The sequence below is a fragment of the Branchiostoma belcheri genome, unplaced genomic scaffold (assembly GCF_001625305.1).
Source record: "Branchiostoma belcheri isolate BF01 breed outbred unplaced genomic scaffold, Haploidv18h27 scaffold130, whole genome shotgun sequence".
Taxonomy (NCBI): Eukaryota; Metazoa; Chordata; class Leptocardii; order Amphioxiformes; family Branchiostomatidae; genus Branchiostoma; species Branchiostoma belcheri.
In genome coordinates, this window is record NW_017802714.1 from 649,267 (window position 1) to 673,355 (window position 24,089).

The 24,089-nt window shown below is 41.6% G+C and overlaps 1 protein-coding gene across 1 annotated transcript in view; it reads left to right on the top strand.

Annotated features, from left to right (window-relative positions):
* Positions 1–24,089, top strand: part of LOC109464009 (deleted in malignant brain tumors 1 protein-like) — a 37,443-nt gene that overhangs the window by 7,605 nt on the left and 5,749 nt on the right. Inside the window, exons 3-8 of the mRNA XM_019760930.1 lie at positions 14,996–15,186; positions 15,854–15,987; positions 16,217–16,469; positions 16,562–16,693; positions 17,561–17,752; positions 20,312–20,443. Of these exons, the coding sequence (XP_019616489.1) occupies positions 14,996–15,186; positions 15,854–15,987; positions 16,217–16,469; positions 16,562–16,693; positions 17,561–17,752; positions 20,312–20,443 (1,034 nt within the window). The remainder of the gene's footprint in view (positions 1–14,995; positions 15,187–15,853; positions 15,988–16,216; positions 16,470–16,561; positions 16,694–17,560; positions 17,753–20,311; positions 20,444–24,089) is intronic.

Here is a 24,089-nt window from a genome sequence, read left to right on the forward strand (position 1 = left end):
CAATCTTTAGGGATTTCTGCAGTGTTTAGCGAGTGTTGGAAAATATTGGTTAGAACAGGCGCGATTTCACTAGCTGTCAACTTGAGGAACCACGGTGGTATTTGGTCTGGTCCGGATGCTTTAGAGGGATTGAGACCTTGAAGCATATTTTCGACACCATCAGTAGAAACTACTATATGTTCCATTGGAGGAGTACAGGGCTGACCTAGAGATGGCATATCTGTAGTGTCTTCCTCTGTGAAAACACTTTTGAACTGTGAACTGAGTACTTCTGCTTTTTTCCCGCTGTCACTGATGATGGTATTTCCCACCTTTAGGGGAGCTACCCCGACAAGGTCTTTCCTCAGTCCTTTTATGTACGACCAGAATGTTTTGGGTTTGTCAACTATAGCTTCTCCCAGTATGTCTGCCACGTATTTAGAGTGTGCTTGTCTTATGCTTTTCTGAACTCCCTTCTTAACTCTCTTATATTTGTTCCAGTCTTCCTCTTGGCCTGTTTTCTTAGCTTTGTTATAGAGCCGCTGCTTCTTACGACAGTACCTCCTTAGGTTTCTGTTGAACCAAGGCAAGTTGTATCTGCTTGATGTTATCTTACTTGGAATGTGCTTGTTCATCGTGTCTTTCATTTTGTCTTTGAAGTCTGACCACTTCTGTGTAACTGACATATCCTGGGTTCTTTTGTGAAAGTTAGTTGCATAATCCGTTAGGTCTTTCTTAATGGCTGGTTCGTCGGCTTTTGTGCGGATGTACACTTTTCTCTTAGGTTTCCTAATATAACATATAACGGATCTACATTTACAAACATTTAAGTTAAACGAAAAAGTAAATGTAGACAAAGGGAAACCAAATACCTGTACAGTTGATGGTATGACGGACAACTACTTAACTAAACTACAAAACTAAACCGGTGCACTGGACTGACGACGGAATCAGACAACCCAGTTCTAGGCGCGCGCGTCCCGCTTTTTCTATTGCACGCGGGAGGGCGGAGCGACATTTGCATGGCGGAGGCGTGGTCTGCAGGCTTGGCCAATGACGCGTCTGGGCCACGTGCTCTCACCACCTGACCCCGGACTGTCTAACGCAGTGATTGGCCTGTTACACACAGGGAAGTCATTTAGTCGTTTTAATATGCATTGTAAAATGCTAGTTATGTTTGAAAAATAATCATACCTCACTACAGTTCCTCGCCATGAAACGTGTTCACCTCGGGTGTGATTCTAGCATTGCAGCGGAGACACTACTAGTATTGTGTTACAACTTTTCAAGGAGGACCCAGGAATGGGCTTCACCATAGAATTGAATATGAGGATCATCCCAAGGCATATGTGAAGAAGCATATCTTAAGCTGGAGTCTCATTTAAAACGGGGCCTGCTCGGCATGTTCTCGGTGTAGACGCCGGCAGGCGTCATGAAGCCGAGCGTGCGCCGGCTGTTCAGGGTCAGGATTAAATGTTCCTTTACGGCTCCCTGTCGGGGCGCTGAGGCAGCTTCTATTTAAAATTCACAAAGTTTTGGTCACTTTGACGGCAGGTTTCAGTTAGGGACCCGTCCGGTGCCCAGTCAGTCTCCCGTGTTGACCCGTGTGGGATGCGGTAGGGTGGCGACCGGCTCTTGCATTCCGGCCGGGTAGCTACAGGGTCCCTGGCGGGGTCTAGGGGCAATCCTGGCGGGTCCCAGGCTGGTACGCCCCTGGCTGGCATGTTGGGTTTGCCCCCTGGTTGATGCGCAGACCCTTGTATAGTCACTACGACTCACTGATGATGGAGCTATGTCCAGAACATCACAATACCCTCTATAACAACCTTCGTCTGAACAATTAAAGCACAGATCAGCACACGTGACGTCATAATATTGGACAGGTGCCTGTGCGGCCGCCTGGAGGGACATGGTGGCTAGGTTACGGCTTGGTCCATTGAGGTTACGGCGTCGTTTCGGCGGGGCCCGAGGTGATTTTAAGCTTGAGTTAGGCCACGCCGACGTTTATAGATGACATCTTTTATAGAAGACCCCCCAAAACTAGTGCGTGCAAGCGAAATAAAAAAATACCGGCCAAAGATAAAAATGCTACTAAACCACAGGAATACAAAGCTGGCATTGTGAATTTGCGGCAGTACTTAGCGACGTATACGACAAGCGCTAGCCGGTACATGCTGGCGTTTTGGGGAATTAATGAATCGATGCTTATGAGATCTTGAGTCGTAGAGGTTCTATAGCCTGGGTGCCCGGCTCCGCATTGTCGCTTAATACCATGGACTACTCAGGCCTAGAGCTAGGCCAAAGCCTTGATGGACATGATGTTTTTATTTACAACAGGCGAAAATCAATGCGCGCGCAGATGTCATCCATAACATTAAGTCGGCGTGGCCTTAAAATCAATTCGGCGAGGGCCAAGAATAGGCCGGCAGGGAACCCCGCCAGTCTCCGTCCAGGTCCCGTTCGGAAGTGCCCAAAATCAGGCCGAAAACGCGCCTTTTTTAGAATTGACCTAGGCTTTAGCTACCGGGTAGCCATGCCACCGTGCACCTCAATCATCATGGTTAGCCAGCTTCAGCGTGGGAGATCTAATACTAATAACATTTAACTACATACACTGTGTTAAACTATAGAATAAACAGTATATAAGAATTGAACAAAATTCTGAAGTCGAAAAACTGCTTAATTTTTCTCTGTAATCGCAATGGGAACCCCAAATTTCGAAAAGAAAAGTACTTTTTCAAATCATGAGCGAGAGGATTTCACATTAACGTTGAAGCTGACGTAATCTTCTCTTGGGCTGTGGTAGTGACAGCTACAGTAGTGTGGGTAACAGTATCAATAATCGCCACGGTAACTCTTCAGGGGTCGGTGTTGCGGCTGCTCACTCTGCATCTCAAATCTTTTCCCACGTTTCAGCAGTATGACTAACTGTTTTAACGGCCTGTTTAGGCATGTTTTTTGCTTGTTGACCACCGTCAAAAGGCTATATTTTTTTTAATCAAGCGAAAATCAATGCGCGCGATGAGCCTCTGTGCTATCTAGAATCAAATTAAAACATTCACATTGGAATTAGAGCATGCGGTTTACGATGTAGGATATTGGGATTTTCTTACACACAACTAGGGATTCGTAGCTTGCTTCCGTTTCGATTGAATAGGGTACCTTCCTCAGAACTTCTGACTAGAGTCCTGCTTTTCGCCATTATATTTAGCCAATGTAAGTGGCGTTTTTGATGTGTGAACACAATCTTACACGTGGCTGAGTTTGTATCTCCCCTCGTCCCGGTTTACTTTAGTGCCACCTGTAGCTACATCGGCTGAATACAGCGGCGAGAAGCAGTAAACTTTAGACGTTAACAACATATGATGTCATTTGTTCTTATTAACAGTCTTGACAGAGATGGTACTGGGCTATGTTGATATTGCGTGGTGCGGCAAGGTGCAAGAGTCATTTTGACAGAGTTTCTAAGGTATCGGTCGTTTGGGCATGGGATCTGCTGTGCGTTCGAATGCGGCCATGCTGTGGGAAAACTTAGTACATGGCTTTCCCCATTTAACGTCCTATCCAAAGGACGTCCCTACATGTTGATGCAGCTAGCTCCTCACTTCAACCTGAGTGAAGTAATTCCGGGGTCACATTTGGCCAGCCGGGCTGTTTCTATTAACGAAAAATCAATAATTTTTATTAATGATTTACTCAACAAGTTCACATAATTAATTTCTTCAACTTCATAGTGCTTTGTTGGCTTTTAAATCATAGTTTTCGCTCTCTTAGACTGCCCGGCCGGGCCCCGTTTTAGAAATGTTACCCCAGCATAAATTTATAAAATGTGTGTTTCATGACATCCGGCATCTTGGTAGTGAGCCGAACACAATGATGTTACACCACACGACACCCCGTCTGTTGATTAGAAATTGTTGACATTGCTCAAGGCTGTGCGGCATGTGATACACTCCAGTACTTCGTATTCGTCGCAATGTTTGTCACCTGTAGGTCTGTTTCTACTTCCGAACGCAACAACACTAACGCATGTTTTCGTAACCCCCTTATGTAGTACTTTAGCTAAAACAGCCATAATTACGATTTATTTAGGTGTAATACCAGTTCCAGGACCCCACATATACAGATTTTGTCGAAAAATAGACAAAAATGGACATGAACTCACAAGTGCCTCCACCTCGAACATTCTCAGCACGGACACGCTTTGCCACTTACACTGATTGCAAAATTGAAAAATTGAAATCACCCTTTTCCCCCTCCATGCACCACCTCTTTGGAGGAAGTTCCACACTGAAAGCATTTTCCTACAACAACATCACTATGGAACAAGCTACCACGTGATTGTTTCCCACATGGGTTTAACCTTAAACGTTTTAAGTCTAAGGTCAACGAACATCTGTTCTCAGTAACTGTACAGTAACCCAAGCATTTAAGTGGCTCACTTGATCCTTGTTTTGTGGTTAACTATTAAGTAAATAAAAAAAATCTTTGACGTTTCTAAATCCTGCATCAAAAGAATACAAAATATAATGAATAAAAAAGGCAGGGGCTATTTGTCCACTCTATACCTTTATACCAAATTTCAAGTAATGTCACCTAAAGATGCAGGAATTGAACCGTTAAGAAAATAGCAGGATCTATGAGAAGAAAGGGAGAAGTAAATGAGTGAAAACAATATTTAAATCCACACCATGTTTATACTGAATGGATATGTATAGACCCAGTAACTATATAAAACATAGCCTCCCTTCAGGCTTACATAGTGACGTGACGTTACCTGCACCTGATGATGTTATTTCTCATCCCACAGTAACCAGCGTCACCGGATGTGGAGGGAACCTGACGGCTCCTTCTGGAGGCCCTGTGACGTCACCCAACTATCCCAGTAACTATGGCAACAATGAGAACTGTGAGTGGTCGATCACTGTACCAGAAGGAAGCATCATTATCCTCACGTTTGACAGCTTCGACACTGAGGAACATTGGGACTTTCTCACCATCTACGATGGAGCCAGTGCTGCAAAGATAAAAAGGTTATTATTATTATTATTTATTTGTTTCAGGCACTTACTGATCCATAATTATACAGTAGACTAACAAAACATTAATACATACAAAAATCAAATCCTATATAATCAGACGTTTTCGTTGGTTTGTGAAGTACGAGTTGCGATAGAAGAAAATTGACTTAATTACAGACTGAACACTATTGTTAGAATTAATGAATGAACTTTATTGCTCAACAGTTGTACAATGTACAATGCTGGCAACAATGACAATGTGAGCAATATGATAGGTCTATTCTAAAAAAAACTACTACACAGTACAAAAAAACGGAAATGACGGATTGACATGGTGTACGTTACGTTTGTTACAGGACTTTCTCCCCTCTGTAAGGCACTATATATATATTTAGGCCTAAATACGTAAGCATGGAGTCGGGGTATGACTTCAGTACATTGAAAATGTTCGTGTTGGTCTTTAGGAAAGGTTTACTAGCTTTACACGTGATCATATTTTCTATTGTTAGCTTGGACGAATTGATTCTTAATTTGCTAATGTTAACTGTTAATGTGAAATGTTGATGTTAACTAATTGACTCCAAAGGTATCAGTCATGTTAAAAACAAACATCGCACTGGCACTACAAGTTCTAAGTTATATATTTTATGCTCCTTAATCAAATTTACAGGAAGTATAATGATAACCAATCAACATGGGGTATTCAAGCTACTCTAAACGCTTGGATTTATTCTGCATAACGAAAACTACCCCCAAGCTGGGAATATTACAATAGTTTGTGCGTCAAATATTGATTTTCCTTATTATTCCATAATGTCTAGGTTAACCGGTGACCAATCACAAATTACCCCCATCATCAGCACATCCAAGGATATGTTCCTGTGGTTTACATCTAACCGTAGGATCACCCGTCAGGGGTTCAAGTTCAACTACATAAGTAAGATCTTTGACTACACTTCTCAAATTAACAAGGTCACTGATATCATTTAGTATGCTGTTCAATATGAACTGTGTTTGTTGCAGTTTTCTATCATTTTCGGTATATGATTAGTTTTTGAGGTCCAGAAGATGGGAAGAATTGCAAATTATGTATTACTACTAAATAACCGTTAATTGGCATGGTTATTAAGGAAATTTAAAAATTACATTAGTATACACTATAGGTCATTTATAAGTTGTATATAGTTATATAGTTTGTAAAAAAATATCTATGTAATGTATGGGAAGTTGAACATTTATACATAAAATATAATGCAAATGTACACATAATTATATGATTAATGGCAAAGGAAGGAAATCCATACCTTTACATTGTTTTGTTTCAGGCAGTACTGCAGGCCAATGCTGGGATCCTGGTGTGCCGGCCAATGGGAACAGGGATAACAACAGTAACTTTACATCAGGACAGACAGTCAGGTACACCTGTATGGACGGGTATCAGCTGAGGGGGACTGCTAATATAACCTGCCAGCCGAACGGGACTTGGAGTGGTGCTACACCAGCTTGTGGAGGTAATAGATAAAGAATAAAAGTATTGAGGTTAAGGTTAATAATTCTGGTTTACCGCATATACATGTACATCGGTAACATCGATCGTCATGTTCAAAGTGACATTTTTTCATGATATTATCCCTTGGAGTTTTAGTTGTACACCATCCCCAGGATGACCAAAGTTACCTGGTCTGAATATAGTTAACTCAATTGAAATCGTCTGGTGGAGGGTAACCCAATGACGGGAGGGGGTGGGGTGTTTTGGGGCCCCCGTCCTCTGTAACTCATAAACTATCTATAATCATCGCATAATATTCACACGATAGTCTAAGAATAAAATACGGTCGTAAACGTCCCATGTGATTGTACAACGTACAATGGGACCACATTTTAGACATCATGTTACTGTTTAAAGATGTGAATACTTTGCCTTTGGAAACTCATCTATAAGCAGTGTCACATGTGTACTGTGCAGTGTAAAACAGTCTAAACATGGGCGATGGGCCACCAACTTTCTGTTGAAATCGCTGTACTACTCTATTTACATATTTATTAAGCACACTGTTTTAGTTTGAAAGGAATGTAGTCCGCGAGACACGCATCATAAGTTGTTACTTCTGATCGCAAAGGCCGGCGGGAACAAGCCCTCGTTCTTCCGTTAGTTGATCGCATTCGCGAACCCGCTAATCTAATAAGTAGAACCGTCGGCCAACTTCGGCCAACTTCTCACTTTAGAAAAATTAAAGTTCGCATTTTGCACAAATCTGCCAAGCCACGTCGAGAGTTCCTGGCAGTTTTCCTTTCCTTCCGAAAGAAAGTAGTCCGTGCCACACCTCTGTGCGTCAACACCCGTTACAGGATAGCTCGTCGCTGCAAGGTTAACCACGGGTCTGCCCAACTTCAACGTATCTAAAATATCTATCTTTTTTTTTTAAATTGAGTCAATGTGGTATCGTTATCCATTCAATAGTTTGACTCAAAACATGGTATTTTTAACTGGCGGCAGATTTTAAACCAACAGGAAATATAACGTCTTTGTCGGTTTGTAACCAGTTACATATTTGAAATGCAGATGACCCCGAAAAGCGCAAGTTTATAGTCATTCAGCACCACAACCTTAGCTTGTTAAATTTTTACTGTCTTCTTATGGTATCTCTATGATAAGTGCGTATGAGTTGCATACGGACAGTTTTTCTCATACGCATCCGTACGCAAACTGCGCACTGTATATTCAACTCCGTCGTTTTATGTAAGTTTTGTTAACGTCAGCATACGCACGGCACATGCACAGACCGGCTCAGTACGCAGCGTAATTTTGAGCATGCCCAAAACTACTCTAGATCGCAGGTCATGCGTTTTTAATACAAAGGACGAATGTATTGTACTTACAGCGCTTTAGGGCCGTTCGTATGGCAACAGGACAGCGCATTATACACATTTGTAACTTAAGAGAGCAAAGGTTGCGTACAGATCTAGATAGCGAACTGGTCGAACACTTGGGCTACCCCCGGGGTACCGGCTCCTCTAGACCCGATGGTTGGCAGACCTCCTGGAGCAGTTTAAGTAAGATGTAACAAGAAATGAATGAGTTCATTAATATGTTAAGATTGGCTCTTTCTAATTTGTTTTGCTGAAAAGTAAATGATAATTAGGAAAACGTCTTTCCTAGAGTGCAATATGTTTTACAAAAATGCATGTTGACACTTTTAAGAGTCATTGCACGAGAAAACCAGGCAAAACCAGGCAGAAGTCGGAAGATGGGGGTCGGCCAAATCGACTCAAACTTTGTATGTGAGATAGGTATGGGGAACTATGAACAGCCATATATTTAAAACCCTCCAGATATTTTTCGTTATGGAGATCTGGGACCCCCCTCCGAGAGCCTCCGAAATCAGGTAATTTATGGCTGGAAATTACTGAACTTGCGATGGCTGCACTGATGATTCTGATAAAGATATGGAGAAAACGTTTATATTACCACATAGCATAGCTTTTCTAGTTTTACAGACCCAAAGTTCAAGAGGACACATTGAAGTTATGAGGGTGTGACAGGGGTTACCGGAACCAATGAAAGCAGAATTTTCATCTCTATGCATTTTAGTCATCTTTAAGGCGCATTATCTCATATGGGCAGTGGCTTTGGTGAATGGTTTTACTGTGGTTTGAGAGAAGAACATCTACTGATTCAAAAACAAGCGTCGTTGGATTGGGCCATACATAACTTGAGCCATGACTAAGTGGTCTTTATGGGGGATTTTCGGGTTTTGGACTGTACTAAATCGGGAAATGACTTCTCAGTACTGGGTACGTTAGGGTCAATGTGGGCATGTCGATGTGTGATAATCATTAGACAATTATCGAAGAAGCTTTAATGAATTGGGGATGTTGATTTGGGCTCTATATGGGGGATATGGGGATACCTGTAAATGGAACTAGGCTAATTTTACACATTTTATTGTTCTTCTCTTAGATGTAGATATCAAATAAGTTCCTTACTAAAATATTGTGTACATCAAATTTGTGGTAGATATCAAAAGGATCTACAAGGGGGTTATGAGGACTCCAGAAATGGAGATACCGTTAAATACAGGTGCCAAATGAAGCAGACCTCTGAGCTAAGTTGTACATATTGGCACTTCTAAACACAAATCTAAAGGGAAGACCAGAAGAAGAGGGCTGGATACATATGAAAAAGACCATAGCAAAAACAATGTATGAATGCTGTTAGTAGTTACATGTGCGTTTCTTGAATAATAAGGGGTTAGTACAGGTATGCTGCTATTACCAACCTGCGATGTGCCGATTGACTGTTGCGTAGCATGCACAATATATGTGACCATACATTGGTTTAGCAGTATCTCAATTTTAATTAATGTACAAAATAATGGGAACCATTTTTGTCTTCTTTGAGCGAGTTAGAAGTTTCGGCAGGCGAATGGATTGTCAGGAAAACATGCGAAGGAAGTTAAATGATTGACATAAAGAATCTACTCAGCTCGGGAGTAGGCGGCAAATTTTACAGTCTTATATAATCAATGTATTCTAACCCGCAAATATGCATCAAAACCTCCTCTGGTCTAACACCACCCTTCGTCACGGACAAAGGTGTGAGGCAGGGCTGTAACCTCAGCCCGACCCTATTGAACCTGTTCATAAATTATTGAGTCAAGATGTTAGATAGTCCAGAATGTGTTCCACCCTCCCTACAGAATTTATCCATTTCCTGCTTACTCTATGGAGTTTATGTCGTAATTTTCTCAGAAACCGACAAAGGACTTAAATGTGCCTTTGACAAAATAAACACTTTCTGTACAAAATGGAAACTTCAAGTTAACCTGAAAAGACCAAAGTTGTAATTTTTAACAAAACAGGGCGCATATACTAGTACATAAATACAAAATTCCTGCTCGATTTAGAAAATATAGAAATACTACGTCGCACTGCTATCTAGGTCTGTTTTTGTACTCATCTGGCAGTTTCTCACTAGCTCACTAAGAAACAACTTGCTTTAAAAGCCCGCAAATCTGTTTTAGCATCAAATCTCTTATCCGCTCACAAATCTCATTGAAATCTCTATGAAGGATTTTTTTAAGGATTTTATGTGGTTGCGAAATCTGGGGAAAAGATTTTTCAAATGACAACTGTCCATAATCGCTTCTGTAAAAACATTCATGGTGTACACTGAAACGCTAGCAACGGAGCATGCAAAGCGGAACTTGGTAGATTGTCACTAGACACAGACGTATCGGTACGCCTAGTCAAGTATTAGTTAAGACTGAGAGAACATATGTTAATGCTTGGTCACAAGAAAAATCTGCTACACCATGTGAAAGAAATACTTGACCGGAGTGGCTTCTCATATATCCGACATAACGACAACGTTGATGTCGATAAGCAACACATATGTACATTACTTAGAAGGGTACATACCAACACTTGTCTGTTAACAACAGAATATATAATATTGCACAGGATCATGCAGTGGAGGATGAAATGCACTTTATTTGCCATTGCCCTCATTAATTATAGCACTTAAAGAGATAAGTTATTCTAAATGGTCACCAAAATGTTCCCTAATTTTATTTACCTTCCCAGGCTTCAAAAAACTGCATTTCTAATATCACCTATATATCTCGCAAATTGTCAGTCATTTTATACTCCACTCACGGCACAAGAAAATGAAACCAACAACAACTACAAATGTATATCTAAAGTGGCATTAACATTACTTATTATCATTTTACTGTTTATTTTTGTTATCCTGTTCTTTCAATTAGCCCTCGGGGATGAATTTGTAATAAACATTCATTATTAATATTATACAGGTTTAAAAAATGTTTTTTGGTTAGGTATGATGAAAAATGGTCAAGCATAGTAACACACCATCAGTGTACTATGTAGTAAATGTCTATACAGCATATCTCTACTGATCTAGATTGATAAAGAAAAGTTTAAGTACTACTTTATTACCCTCCATGAAAATGGGGGTATTGTTTTTACTCCGTTTCATGTTTGGTCTGATATCTGAAGATCAGTGAGAAGGAACTGTACGATATTTGGCAGATTGATGGATGGGGGCCTTGGAGATTGTGTAGGTTGACTTTGAGCCCCTGGTGATTGACCTTGGTACTGCAGTTTAATTTTTTTATTCTGTTGTTTGTGCGTTATGGACTGTTTGTGCGATATTAAGGTAGCATGTAGTTGTTATTACCATGGTTTAGTGGTTTAAATTTGGGCTTCCTAGCTGTTTGCGTTTGATATTTACAATATGTTTAAAGTTGGTCTTTTTGTGTTGAATGTTTGGAAAATCTGGTGGGTCGTTTGGTATAATATTTGGTATGTGGGTAGTTGTTGAGTCTCTTTGCGTTTTAGAGTGCATTAGCAGGTTGTCGTATATTTTTATTGCTTAATTTAAAAGGATTTTAATTTTTTCACCCCTACTTCATAATAGGATGGTCTGTTTGACCCAAAAGTTGGGACAGATCTAGAGTGTTTTTGTTTATATACCTCCAGCTGGCAGGTCAGGCTGAGACAGCCCAATCTATTTTTACCCCTAGACAGAGTCTGCAGGAAATATAGTCCGGTTGAATGGGGTGCTTGAGAGGTCATTGACCTCACCTCTTCACTATGGTTGGTTGGCTGGTTTTATTTATTTATTTATTCAAGCTTTACCACAAGTGGAAGGGAAGGGAGAAACAGGTGGAGACCACCTTTACAGGCTCCCTCCCCAAAGACATAAATGACATTACAATCAATCATAGTTAAAACTAATTAAACATATTACACAACATCGTAAGTAGACAATAATAACAATATATACATGTATAATTGCACAATTTCATAATAGCTAGATCTCTGCACATGTACATCCGGCCGTGGAAGTGCCCCATGTCTACCGTGGCCTTATTGCCAGACATGTGGCACACCGACAAGCAGACGTCCACGTGCAGAGATTGTCAGTAACAAAATGATCATTAAATCTCTTGGTCAGCGATTTGACAAGACCCCGTTTGAATGTTAAAAGTTCGGACTGCCCCGAAGCGACAGCCCCCATGTCCCGGACTCTGACTTCCAGTCTGTTCCACTCAGCCACCAAGCGAGGGATGTAGGAAGTAGCGAATGTTGATGTTTTGCAGCGAACTGGCATTAGCATATGAGACCTACTTCCTCTTGTTGGACGTGATGAAAATGAAACATAATTATGCATGTCTAAATCGTACACATTAGCCGTGGACTTAACATACAACATGATGTCAGCGATCTCTCTCCTATATGAAAGAGGTAACAGGTTGAGGTGAGCTAGTCTAGCCTTGTAGTCAAGTTCACAAGCATTGGCATTTGCACCTATAATGAACTTGGTTGCCCGCCTCTGCACGCCCTCCAACAAGGACATCAGATTGCGAGACAGAGGTGACCATATTTGACAACAATATTCAAGTAAAGATCTAGCCAATGATACATACAAGGATTTGCGCACCACAAGGCTGGACTCATAACCAACAGTGCGTCTGATGAATCCAACCATTGAATTGGCTCTAGCAACTGTTTTCACAATGTGACTGTTCCAAAGCAGATCAGTTTGGGCCAAAACCCCTAAGTCATTCATATCTTTGACTGTAGATAGAACGATGTCTGACATATGATAGGTAAAAATTATTGGGCTCTTGGAACGTGTCAGACGGAGAACCTTGCACTTCGATGGATGGAAAGACATCCCCCACCGAAGGCTCCACTCGTACATAGAGAAAATGTCATTCTGCAATTTTTGACAATCTACAGCGTTACAAATCTCTCTGTAGCATTTAGAATCATCTGCAAACAGTGCTACAGTGGAGTTTGCTGCAGTGATGGGTAGATCATTAATATACAATAGGAACAGGAGTGGCCCCAAAATAGACCCCTGGGGAACACCAGAGGTTACTGGTCGCCACTCAGAGTTGCTACCCTCTACCACAACCCTTTGCCGTCGGTTGGACAAGTATGATTCAAACCATTTTAACAAATCCCACCAAATCCAAACATCTGCAGCTTATGTATCAGGAGGGTATGGGGCACTGAATCAAATGCCTTTGAAAAATCGAGAAAAAGCATATCCACTTGACCCCCCTTATCCAGTACACAGCCAATTTGGTGATATACCTCAAGCAACTGGGTGGTGGTAGATCGACCTTTGACAAACCCATGTTGGAGAGGATGGATAACATCACGTAAAGTGGGAAATATGGCGTCATACACACACCGTTCCATGACTTTACTCACTATGGATAACAAAGAAATCGGTCTGTAATTAGATGCCAACTCTTTATTCCCCTTCTTGTGAACAGGAATAACGTTGGCATCCTTCCATTCTGAAGGTACCTTACCAAAGGTGATTGATTTGTTGAACAATTGGGTAAGAGACGGTGCAAGTATGTCGGCACATTTCCTAAGAATGAGCGGGGAGATATTGTCAGGTCCGACCGCTTTAGTTATATCAAGACTGGCCAGCACATCTTGAACAACATCGACAGAAAACTGTAAGTTAGATAAGGCATCAACTGATACAATATCAATATCAGGTTTACTGGTATTCCGGTCCACCGGGGAGAAAGTTGAATAGAAATACTGGTTGAATATATTCGCTTTCTCCTTGGCAGATTGGGCGATGGAGCCATCATTTTTCACCACCGAGGGCAAGGATTTGGCCTTCGCCTTTGCACGGACAAAGGACCAGAATCGCTTGGGTGACTCTTGTCATGAGGATGACAGACCATCCAAGAAGTTTCTATACTTGGAAGACAGGATATTTTTGAGCTTGTTTCGAAGCTTCCTGAACTTAGCCCAGTGAACAGGTTTGTCAGTTCTCTTCGCTTTCTTCCAGGCCGTGTACTTTTTATGTCGAACGTGCCGCACTTCACTGTCAACCCAGGGCGGTGTTGATGAGTTTTTCAGGTGATTTTTCAGATTATAGGTGATAACATAAATAAAACCTTACAACACCAACCTCCTCCATGGAGGGAAGATGTCCCTGACTTCTCCTTGTTGTTATCTTTTTTTCTGAGTGAAATAACAGTATGCTCGAAGTACCATTACTTTCACGCGGCATGTAAATGGCATCTCCATTTGTGGAGTCCTCATAACCCCTATGCAGAGCCTTTTCATTATCTAGCACAAAGTTAATGCACATAATAATTTACCAAGGAACTTACTTGCTATCTTCAGCTAACAGAGAGCAATAAAAATGTGTAAAATTGGCCTAGTTCCATTTACAGGTATCCCCATATCCCCCATATAGAGCCCAAATCAACATCCCCAATTCATTAAAGCTTCTTCGATAATTGTCTAATGATTATCACACATCGACATGCCCACATTGTCCCAAAAGTACCTAGTACGGAGAAGTCATTGCCCGATTTAGTACAGTCCAAAACCCGAAAATCCCCCATAAAGACCCCTCAGTCACGGCTCGCGTTATGTATGGCCCAATCCAACGACGCTTGATTTTGAATCAGCAGAAGTGTGACAGGGCCCTAAGGGATTTATTACATTTTGGGCCCCCTAGCGGCTTGTTATGGTACTCTAGCGGAACTTCCGGTTTTGATATCTCATGATCTAGACATGCTAGGGGCACGAGCTTCGCCATGGGGAATGAAGTGTCGTAGGTTCTGGGTCGGAGACAATATTCTGCAATGTGTGACAGGGGCTTAAGGGGAGCACGAGAAGGGATTCTTATTTTTATCTCTCAACAAGAGTGGATTAACCGGTTTCACCGCCATGCCAAACTACATCTGCATATTCCAGACTAGGACGAATAAAGGACTAGTTTCTAAAATATTGTGGTTGACTTTTAACTTCAGAGCTCTAAGAACACTGACTTTGAAACATTACTACATACATAGTTGGAGTGGTATTTCAAAGAAATATCAAATTTCAGAACTGTAATGATCTATTCTTTTGCAATTAGGCAAGAGTTAACATTTGCATTAAAATCAATGTTATTGAAAGGAAATACTTTTAGATTCCAGCAGAATCCGTCTTGTTGAGCATGCATATGGATATTACCCTCACGGACCAAACGAAAGACGGGTGGAAGTTCGACCAGTCGACAGTTGGACTTGGGGCGGAGTCTGTGGTGAACACTTCGACCTAAGGGACGCAGACGTTGTTTGCAGGATGCTGGGATATATCTGGGCAAACCACTTTATGTCATCTTCAGGTGCGATTCGTCTTCTGTTGTCTCACGTAACAACTTGGGCCGTGTTAAAGTGGAATCACCCAAGGCGGTTTACATGTGGTTTATTCCGAACCCGGTTTCAAGTGGCTCCATGTGAACGCTCCAAATCACATTGAAAGCGCCTCGATCCCAAGCCACTTCTAGAGGTGGTTTCGAATCGGTTTCCCCGCATCGAGATTTGCGTCTGAACGCAATGTGATTTCAAAGTAACTTCGCCTGGTTATGGAGTACGGGGTGATATTTCTTTATTTATATGCAATACCAACTTCTACGTGGCAGCAACTTAAAGAGCAGTAGTGGTCAAATAATGTGTCCGTTCTAGGACGAGCTTCACCGCCTCTGGCGGGACCACGTCGGCATTTGGCCGAGATACGCTGGGAGGAGGGCATCAGCAAGCAGGTCGTTGACCTCTGACATTAATAACACGCCAGTAATAAATGTAGCTCAAGCGAATTGTGTTCGGACACGGTTTCACTGGAGTGTGTGGCACGTGCACCAGATGTGAGGAATGTGAGTTACCCGAATCGCGGTTTGGGTAATCCCACTTAAACACGGCCTTGCTTTACGCATTCGTATTCGAAGCTAATGAAGCCTTTTTGTATGCCTCTATTATGACGCTTTTAAAATCTCCCAAAAATTGTTTTTTTAGATGGACATGGGCTGGCCTACATGGCTGACATACGATGTGATGGGAACGAGAGTAGCCTGTTTAACTGCTCGTACGCAGGATGGGGGAGTCACCGCTGTGTATATGGTTATGCCGGCGTTGTCTGCGGTACATTGATTAATTATTCATTATAATATCAAAGTTTATATTGGGTGAGATAAGTAAGTAGGCATTTAAAATAAAATGAAATAAACCAATAAAGTATAGGTCTTTCAAGTCCATTGCCCTCCAAACTACAAAATGATTGTGTATAGTCAAGGGCGATCAACTAGGACGTCCGTGGTATAGTCGACTGCGAAGATTAAAGGCCTTACGCTTTATTTGTACGCCATTTATAACACACACTACATTGCAAGTTCCCGCCTCAATTTCCACCATGTACATATGTGTGTGATAATATATTTAGATCCCAGCAGAATTCGTCTCATCGGTGGTTCCGGGTCTAACGAAGGACGCGTGGAAGTCCGACCAGAGGACAGTATGACCTGGGGCACAGTTTGCCACAACCGTTTCAACATGGACGATGCAGACGTTGTTTGCAGAATGTTGGGTTATCCTAACGCTACCCAGGTTCGAAATGATGCATATTTTGGCCAAGGTAAGGTCTTCATTGTGTTGGTTATGTTGATTTGTTTTTATTTGTCTTTAAGATGTTTTTTAGACTTGCTGATGCACACTTTAAAAACACAGGAACAGGACCCATCTACATGGATGACGTACGATGTGATGGTAACGAGACCAGCCTCTTCAGCTGCTCTTACGCAGGGTGGACGATTCACGACTGTGATCATGGCCAAGACGCAGGCGTGGTCTGTCGTACAGGTACGTTCATTTTACTCTAATCCGTATACAGATGTACCCAGCGCTATGGTGCTTCACATTCGCCTAGGTGGCGTCGCGTTGCGTAATGATAGAATCGGCCGGAAGCCATGGGTCTTGGGTTCGATTTTACCTACATACCCCTACGTTGTCTCCTCGGAAAAGGCACTTACAAGGCTTTCGTCACTTCACTCAAAATAAGTACTTAGCTTCGGTTAGGTACGTCTCACGGATAGGACATGAAATGAAGGTTCCGTGTTTGGGGAGAGACACACTCCACCACACCTTTCGAAAAAGAGTAGGGGCATGCAAGTTGGTGATTACTACAAAATACCCAAAAGGAGGCCTGGCGAATCCACGCTTCGTATTAGCCACGAAAAGATGGACGATGGGCATTACCGCAAAAAGAAGGAGGGGGTTAGATATGTCTTGGGTAACGTTTGGTTATTTAGATGTGATTTAGCACGATAACTCCAGAACGACTACCTCATTCATCAGGATAATTAATGACCAATCACTTTCTAACGGAAAGTGAGACATAACTGATATGTGACGTCAACAGTTCATCAAACGTGACGGGAATTTATATCGTCCTCCGTCTGTATAACGTTTGCTGACATCACGTATCTGTAAAGTGAATAATGTCTCGTGTCTGTAACAGTAACCCTCGCGGGTTTAACGTATGCAAGTGATTGGTCATTAATCATTATCATAAAGCTAACAGTGTTGGTTAAAATTTGCTTCTTGTGTACCTTTTTTGTTAGAATGAAATTTAGCATCGTAACGTGATAAACAGTGATACAATGTTCTAATGTAAAAATTATGTATTTACTATGATATCATTAATAGGGATGATTGTTTCATTTTCAGATTCCAGCAGAATCCGTCTTGTCGGAGGTTCCGGTCCAAACCAGGGGCGTGTGGAAGTCCGGCCGGCCGACAGTTTTAGATGGGGCACAGTTTGTGACAACGGTTTCGACTTGGAGGATGCAGAAGTTGTCTGCAGGATGCTGGGCTATCCGAATGCCTATCGAGTGCACCCTAATGCCTTTTTTGGCACAGGTACAACTTTCCTTTACACATAGGACTATTTATGATGATAATAATGCACATCATTTGAAACTATTTTCTCAGTGTATTACTGAATGAAGACCTTTATTGTACTTAAGAAACAAGTTTGAACTGCAATATCCATCACAATAAATTGGCCTCACCAAAATTGTTAACTTTACAACTCCAGTCTTTGTTAGGGAATGAGCAATATACGCAGATAAGATAGATTCAGATTCAGTTTTATTGATAATGACTTTGCATGTACGTGACAATTCACATGCACATGAAGTGTGTCATCATTTACAATTGTAAAATCACCAGAAAAACATTTAAAGTTACTATAAAATTACGTATTTAAAATGTTATGCACAGATAAAAGATGTAGAACCATGTCCAGCTCGCTTATACATAACAGCTACGACGCGCTCACAAACTGAGCAGTTAAACACAGTTAAACAATACAGTAAATCATGGTCGTGTTAGCAGTCAGCCTGATACAGTAGTTTCAGAGATCTGGGTATAAAGGAAAGTTCATGTCTCTTGGTTTTACTGTTAGTCATTGGCTTGTAACGACCTTCACGACGGAGGTTGTAACAGTTATCCTGGGGTGGGGTGATGAACTCATTCAGAGGCGAGCTACTGTCCCGGATTGTGTTGCGTAATGTTCTCAATGTAGCAGCGTCGCGTCTACTTGACAGCGAAGGCAGAGAGTCAGTAGGAACTCCAATGATTCTCAAACAACGTTTCTGGACAGATTCCAGCATGTTGGCAAGGTATTTTGGGGCATAACACACATGACTTCGTAATCAGTGGATCATAGGTTGTAGAAAGTCTGTGGCGCCCCCGTCTCTGTTGAGGGATGGTTGTAATACCCTGATGTAGATGGCCTCTTTAATCCCTTGTGCGAAAAAGTCCGATTCTGTGTCCAAGATTCTTTCTTTAACCAATGAGACTGACTGAATGTCCAGGCGATTCAATATGTATATGATTGGCGCAGTTCAAACTTGTTTCATAATGACTTCTATCGACACAGATTAACATTTAAGATAATCTTTATTGTACATCTTTGCCCGACTGTGCTAATTTAACACATGTTACAAGTTCACAATTATATGCATCGACGTTTACAAAAGGTATTACCTTTTGTTACTACCTTTTAATTGAGGCTCAGTGACAACCCGCCGTGCGTGTTTTTTGTCCGTACGTTTTTTTTTGTGTGTGTGTTTTTTTAGAGGCCACGTCTGCTATAGAGCTTATTCACCACACGTCATCAAGACGTCATGACCCCTCATGTCCTGTGCCATTTTGGGGTGCATCTCTACAGCGAGTTTCCAAGCGTTTAAATGACGGACAAACGTTAGGTAAACTGTCCTTTGTCCTATTACACGAAGATTTTACCACCGGTACCACTCATACCTCTCATTACTGGAACAAAATAAAATCTGTTGGGATCGACCCGTTTTTGTTGAGTTTTGATCAGTCTGATCGAGACGGCGTCTACCGCCAACGGAGTCCATTGACGTGACTTAGCTTCATATTTGGTACTGGGCAGAAGTTTTTACACACAGGATCGGTTAAAACACTTAAAGAGTCTGGAAGCGTTGTATTAGGATGTATAGAAAGTGTTGGGGAACAGTTGCGTGATGACAATTAAGTACGTTGTAGTCAGGAAACTCAAAAGGTCGCTATTTTGGAACAGCCCCGGACTGTGTCTGGATAACAACAAGCAAAGGTTGCGGGGGCCATCGGCCGCCATCCTCAGTCTGCACTGCCGCGACTGTAGCTGGAAAAGGTGAGTTTTACAAGTTGCCAGCGCCCTGTTCTACATAGACATTTACTACAGAGTAAAGGGACAAGTAGCTCCAACAGATTTACCGTGTTCATGTTACCCACGTTGCCATCTACAGTCCCCTACTCCGCGCCAGGGTAATACACACCGATTTCTGATCAGCAAAAAAAAAAAAAAGATAAAAGCCAATTTTGACAACATGAGGCATGGGCACGGAGCGAAAACAACCCAAATGACAATGTTACTAACAAGAAGAGTGTCCGAAACGTAGATTGTGGCCTAGAATACCCAACTATCGCCAAGAATTGGCATAGCATTTCATAGCTGGACCCCAAAATGACGCCAGGGGGGAGAGTCACGTGACAATCTGTGGTGAATAAGCCCTATATTTTTCGTTGCGCAAGTTGTAAGTGAGTTGTGCGTGTTTACAACGCACGATCTCCACTTTGCCATATGCAGGCCGTACTTACACGTGCTGCGTACGGAGGGGGGTGAATCCGCAGCCCGCACGCAGAGAAAGTTTTGCATGCACTTGAAGTGCTACGGCGTGTCTGCATTTACCCTAATACGTAGGATTCCGTACGGAGGTGGTACTTACCAGTTACAGGTCCCCAAAATTTGTCAATGTTTTTGCACGTAGACAGCACGCAGTTGCGCATAGGGCGGGTTGTGACCCTCGCTGAACGTAGGTAATACCTTTGAAAAAAATTACCTAATCTACAAAGTTTGCAGGTAATTGTAATGACTACATCTGATCTGTTAACTTTTTTAAACTGTAGGAACGGGACCGATCTACTTAGAAGACCTACAGTGTGATGGGACAGAGAGTAGCCTGTTTTACTGTTCGCACAAGGGATGGAGGGTTCATGACTGCAGCCCGCGGCATGGTGATGACGTCGGCGTTGTTTGCGGTACGTGCATTGAACATTTGACGATTTGTTACCATTTCAACGTCTGGCGTTTGATGAGAAGACTTAAAGTTAAATGAACATATTAGCAGCCTTGACAAACGTCCTGGCAGCTGGCTAATACTGTGGTTTATTGAGGTTTATCATGGAACAGCTCTCCTTTATGCGACGGTCACAACCCGCCGCTATAGCTAAGAGGCTCTCTTCACCTCCTAGGATGTGACCGTTATTAGTAACCTCACTGCTTTACTATAGAAAATAAACGGTCGGGTGTAGTCCTCGCGAGAGTTGTAAAATCCGTCGCGAGATAATGCGAGACTAGACTTGCGGTTGCCGGCTTGGCTGAAATGGACGACAGACGGGACGGCCTGGCGATTTATATTTTCTCTTCATCTCTACTCTGACCTGGACCAATTCCTGGACCATTTATAGGCTACATATTCTGCAGGTTAGTCACTAGCTCACTGGACTCTCAGTCCTTTTTGTTTAAGTGCTAAATCCGCGTTGCGTTGAGGCACGACTGAGCTGTTTTCTCTTCTTCGCAAATAGCCAGTGAATAATAGTTTGGATATGTGGCTAGCAGCCAAAAAAAGATTTCAGTAGTCAAATATCAACTGCCTATGTAATACATTTGACTTGGTAATGGTATATACGTATACGTAGGTGTGTGTCTGTATGTGTGTTGGGGGTGGGGGGCGGCATTCAAATGTACGCGCGCCCGGGTGATTCCATTCCAGAATGGGGTTGGGCAGCTACTCTCCAAGCAGAGGTTTGGGTTTTGGGGGTATTTCTAGGGGTTTACGGAAAACCCTGGGCTGTCTACCTTGCCAGGCTACCTTACCAGTCTACCTTGCCTGTCTAGGACGTCAGGCTACTGAACTCCCCCCATCCACAGCCTCACGAATATGCAAGACTTCCAAGCAGCTGCGCCCCCTGGCGGAATGTATCAGAATTGCACCCACTACTTTGGCACATGCGTGTGCAGTACTGTGCACAAACCTTAGGCCTGACTAATCGCGCTCCTGGCGGCCGGTCACCCCGAAGTGGGTGGGGGGCATTAACCTCCGACCTATCCGCTGATAGGCGTGAACCAATGATAAGAGACTTTATGGAAAGGTTTCAGCTTCTACTTAAAGTCAGTACCTTGTTCAGTCAGTGTAACAGACCCTCTTTTGCCTCAGGGAAACTTGTACAAATAACTACTATTATCTATTGTGAATAAACTCTAGTTCATCTGTAATTCATGAAATGATCTTTTGTGTTCATATACAACGTTTCTCATTTTATATCATTATAACTAGGAAAATACACACTCAACACAACATCTGAAAAGCAAGATTTGTGTGATTTTATGACACACATGACAGTGAAACCAGTGTTTTCAGCTACCTTTCTCGTAATGCTACACATATCAATAATCCACAGGGTCATCATCATGTACTGGAGTCATAAGACTGAACAAATACTACAAACTACTTTGACTTAAACCTGACTTGACTGATTCTACAGTAGCTCAACTTTTTATTCCTGCAATGTGGCCATTCCTAAACAATCACAAACAAGATTAGGAACTTCTTCACTGAATGGTTAATCTGATACCAACATAATTCACACAATGACCACTCAGCACCTGGGCTACAAGTGATTTTCAATCAATTTTTTTCACATTAGGGGAATAAACTGCAAAGTGATTTTTCAATTCAAGCTTTGAAATCCTTCATGCACACATGTAATGCAGTAAAATTTCCCTCATTGGTACAAGTACATGCATGTTCAAAGCATTGTTACAATGTTCACCATTCTCCTCAAACCTTTTGTTTCATATGGTTTTCCATATGTTTAATGGAGACCAAGTAGAATACAGGGTTCTCACCAGATTTTTTTCACAGCGTAGGGGTCACTGACGTACAGAAGGGCAAATTTCTGTGGCACAATCCACACATTGAGTCCACAAAACATGCATGCAGTAGGGAATGTAGTGTTCTCCGAGAAAACTCATGAACCTGAGGCACTTTTCAATCAGAGAAGTTTGCACAAATAGCTACCGTTATCAATTATGGATGGAATAAACATTAGTTCATCTTAATTCAGAATGTTATATAATTTTTGTAGTTATGTTATCTATCTCGGTGGAACGAAACATGTTTCTATAATTGAATATAATAACAATAACTATGAGAAGGCACGCTCAACACATGTACGTATGAATTACTGAAGAACTTCTTAATCTGCTCATATTCATACAAAAACTAGACAATGAAAATGCTGGCTTAAGGTTACAAGTATCAGTAGTTCTTGGGAAATAATATGTGATCACATACAGTAGTCATAAGACAATAATTCACACCTGTGACAGTACTATAAATTGCATTTGTGTCCACAAATTTTCATTGCCATTGTTTTCTCAAAGCTCAGTTCCTACATGTAGCTAGCCAGGACTTTGAGGTGGCCCAGTGTGGTCTGCTTTCTGGTATCCACAGTTCAGCTGTATGTTGACGTCTGTCACCTGTGACGGGAAGAGGGAAGGAATGTCGAATCATGCACCAGCTTTAAGCTTCTTGTACTTAAACATAAACCTGGCATCAAAATCAACCTGAACAAACATAATTACTTAAGATACCAGTACTGTCAATTCTTGTGCAAAACAAAACCATAAAAAAACTTCCTGGCTTACAGTGACCCTGGCTGGTATTATACAAACTAGTCTAGTATGTTGACTCTGTTGCTCCTATGGTACAAGTACTATTGTAAGAAAACTAAGATATATAGGCTAGGCCTGTTTCATTGTATTTTTTCACTTGCCTACTTCAATGACTTACATGCAGACAATGTTTTGAATATGAAAATCAAAGATTTCAGACAGTGGGGCTAATAATGAGTTTCAGTTTCTACAAATAAAACTACAAAAACAGAGTAATAATAATATCATGCACATGTAATAATTCTGTCATGCAAGGAGATGATATATAGTGATCAAAAAACCTAGTCTTGTTCCTGAATTATGTTTACATCAATCAGCACATTAGAATAAGCAAATTGAAGAACAGTTACAAAAGTATGTCTGAATCTGATGCTTTTCCATGACCCGTGGTGGTGAAGATTTTACAAACATTGATGTGATTGTAAATGTGTAACAGTAGCCTTCATTTACTCCCCCCTCTCTGTATAGGAGTAAGGAAATTTAAGTGCAGCAATTTATCAGCATGATCTTCTTAGATATGCAACAAATAAAACCTTTGGCAGATACCACTACAGTCAAAATCAGGGTTGACTGTTAAATAAGCAAAACATTACCCAGTACACCCACAATTTCAGCAATTTGTGAGAAAAATCTTACATTTGCCGACAAACATTGCTACAATGTTGCTCTGTAGCAGACTAGAGAAGGTCTGTACTGGATTTCTATACTAATTTTAAGCTGGTGATTTAGTTATGCAGCAGATTCATACGTATACTATGCTGTCTGAAATGTTGATCTAGTTTATATACACTTAAGTACGTACAAAATGTATTTATATTCCATTAGCACTCTAGACATGACTGAATGTAATCCAAATAATATGACCTGTCTGTACCCTGTATATATGTGTGTATGAGTGTGTGTGTGTGTGTGTGTGTGTGTGTGTGTGTGTGTGTGTGTGTGTGTGTA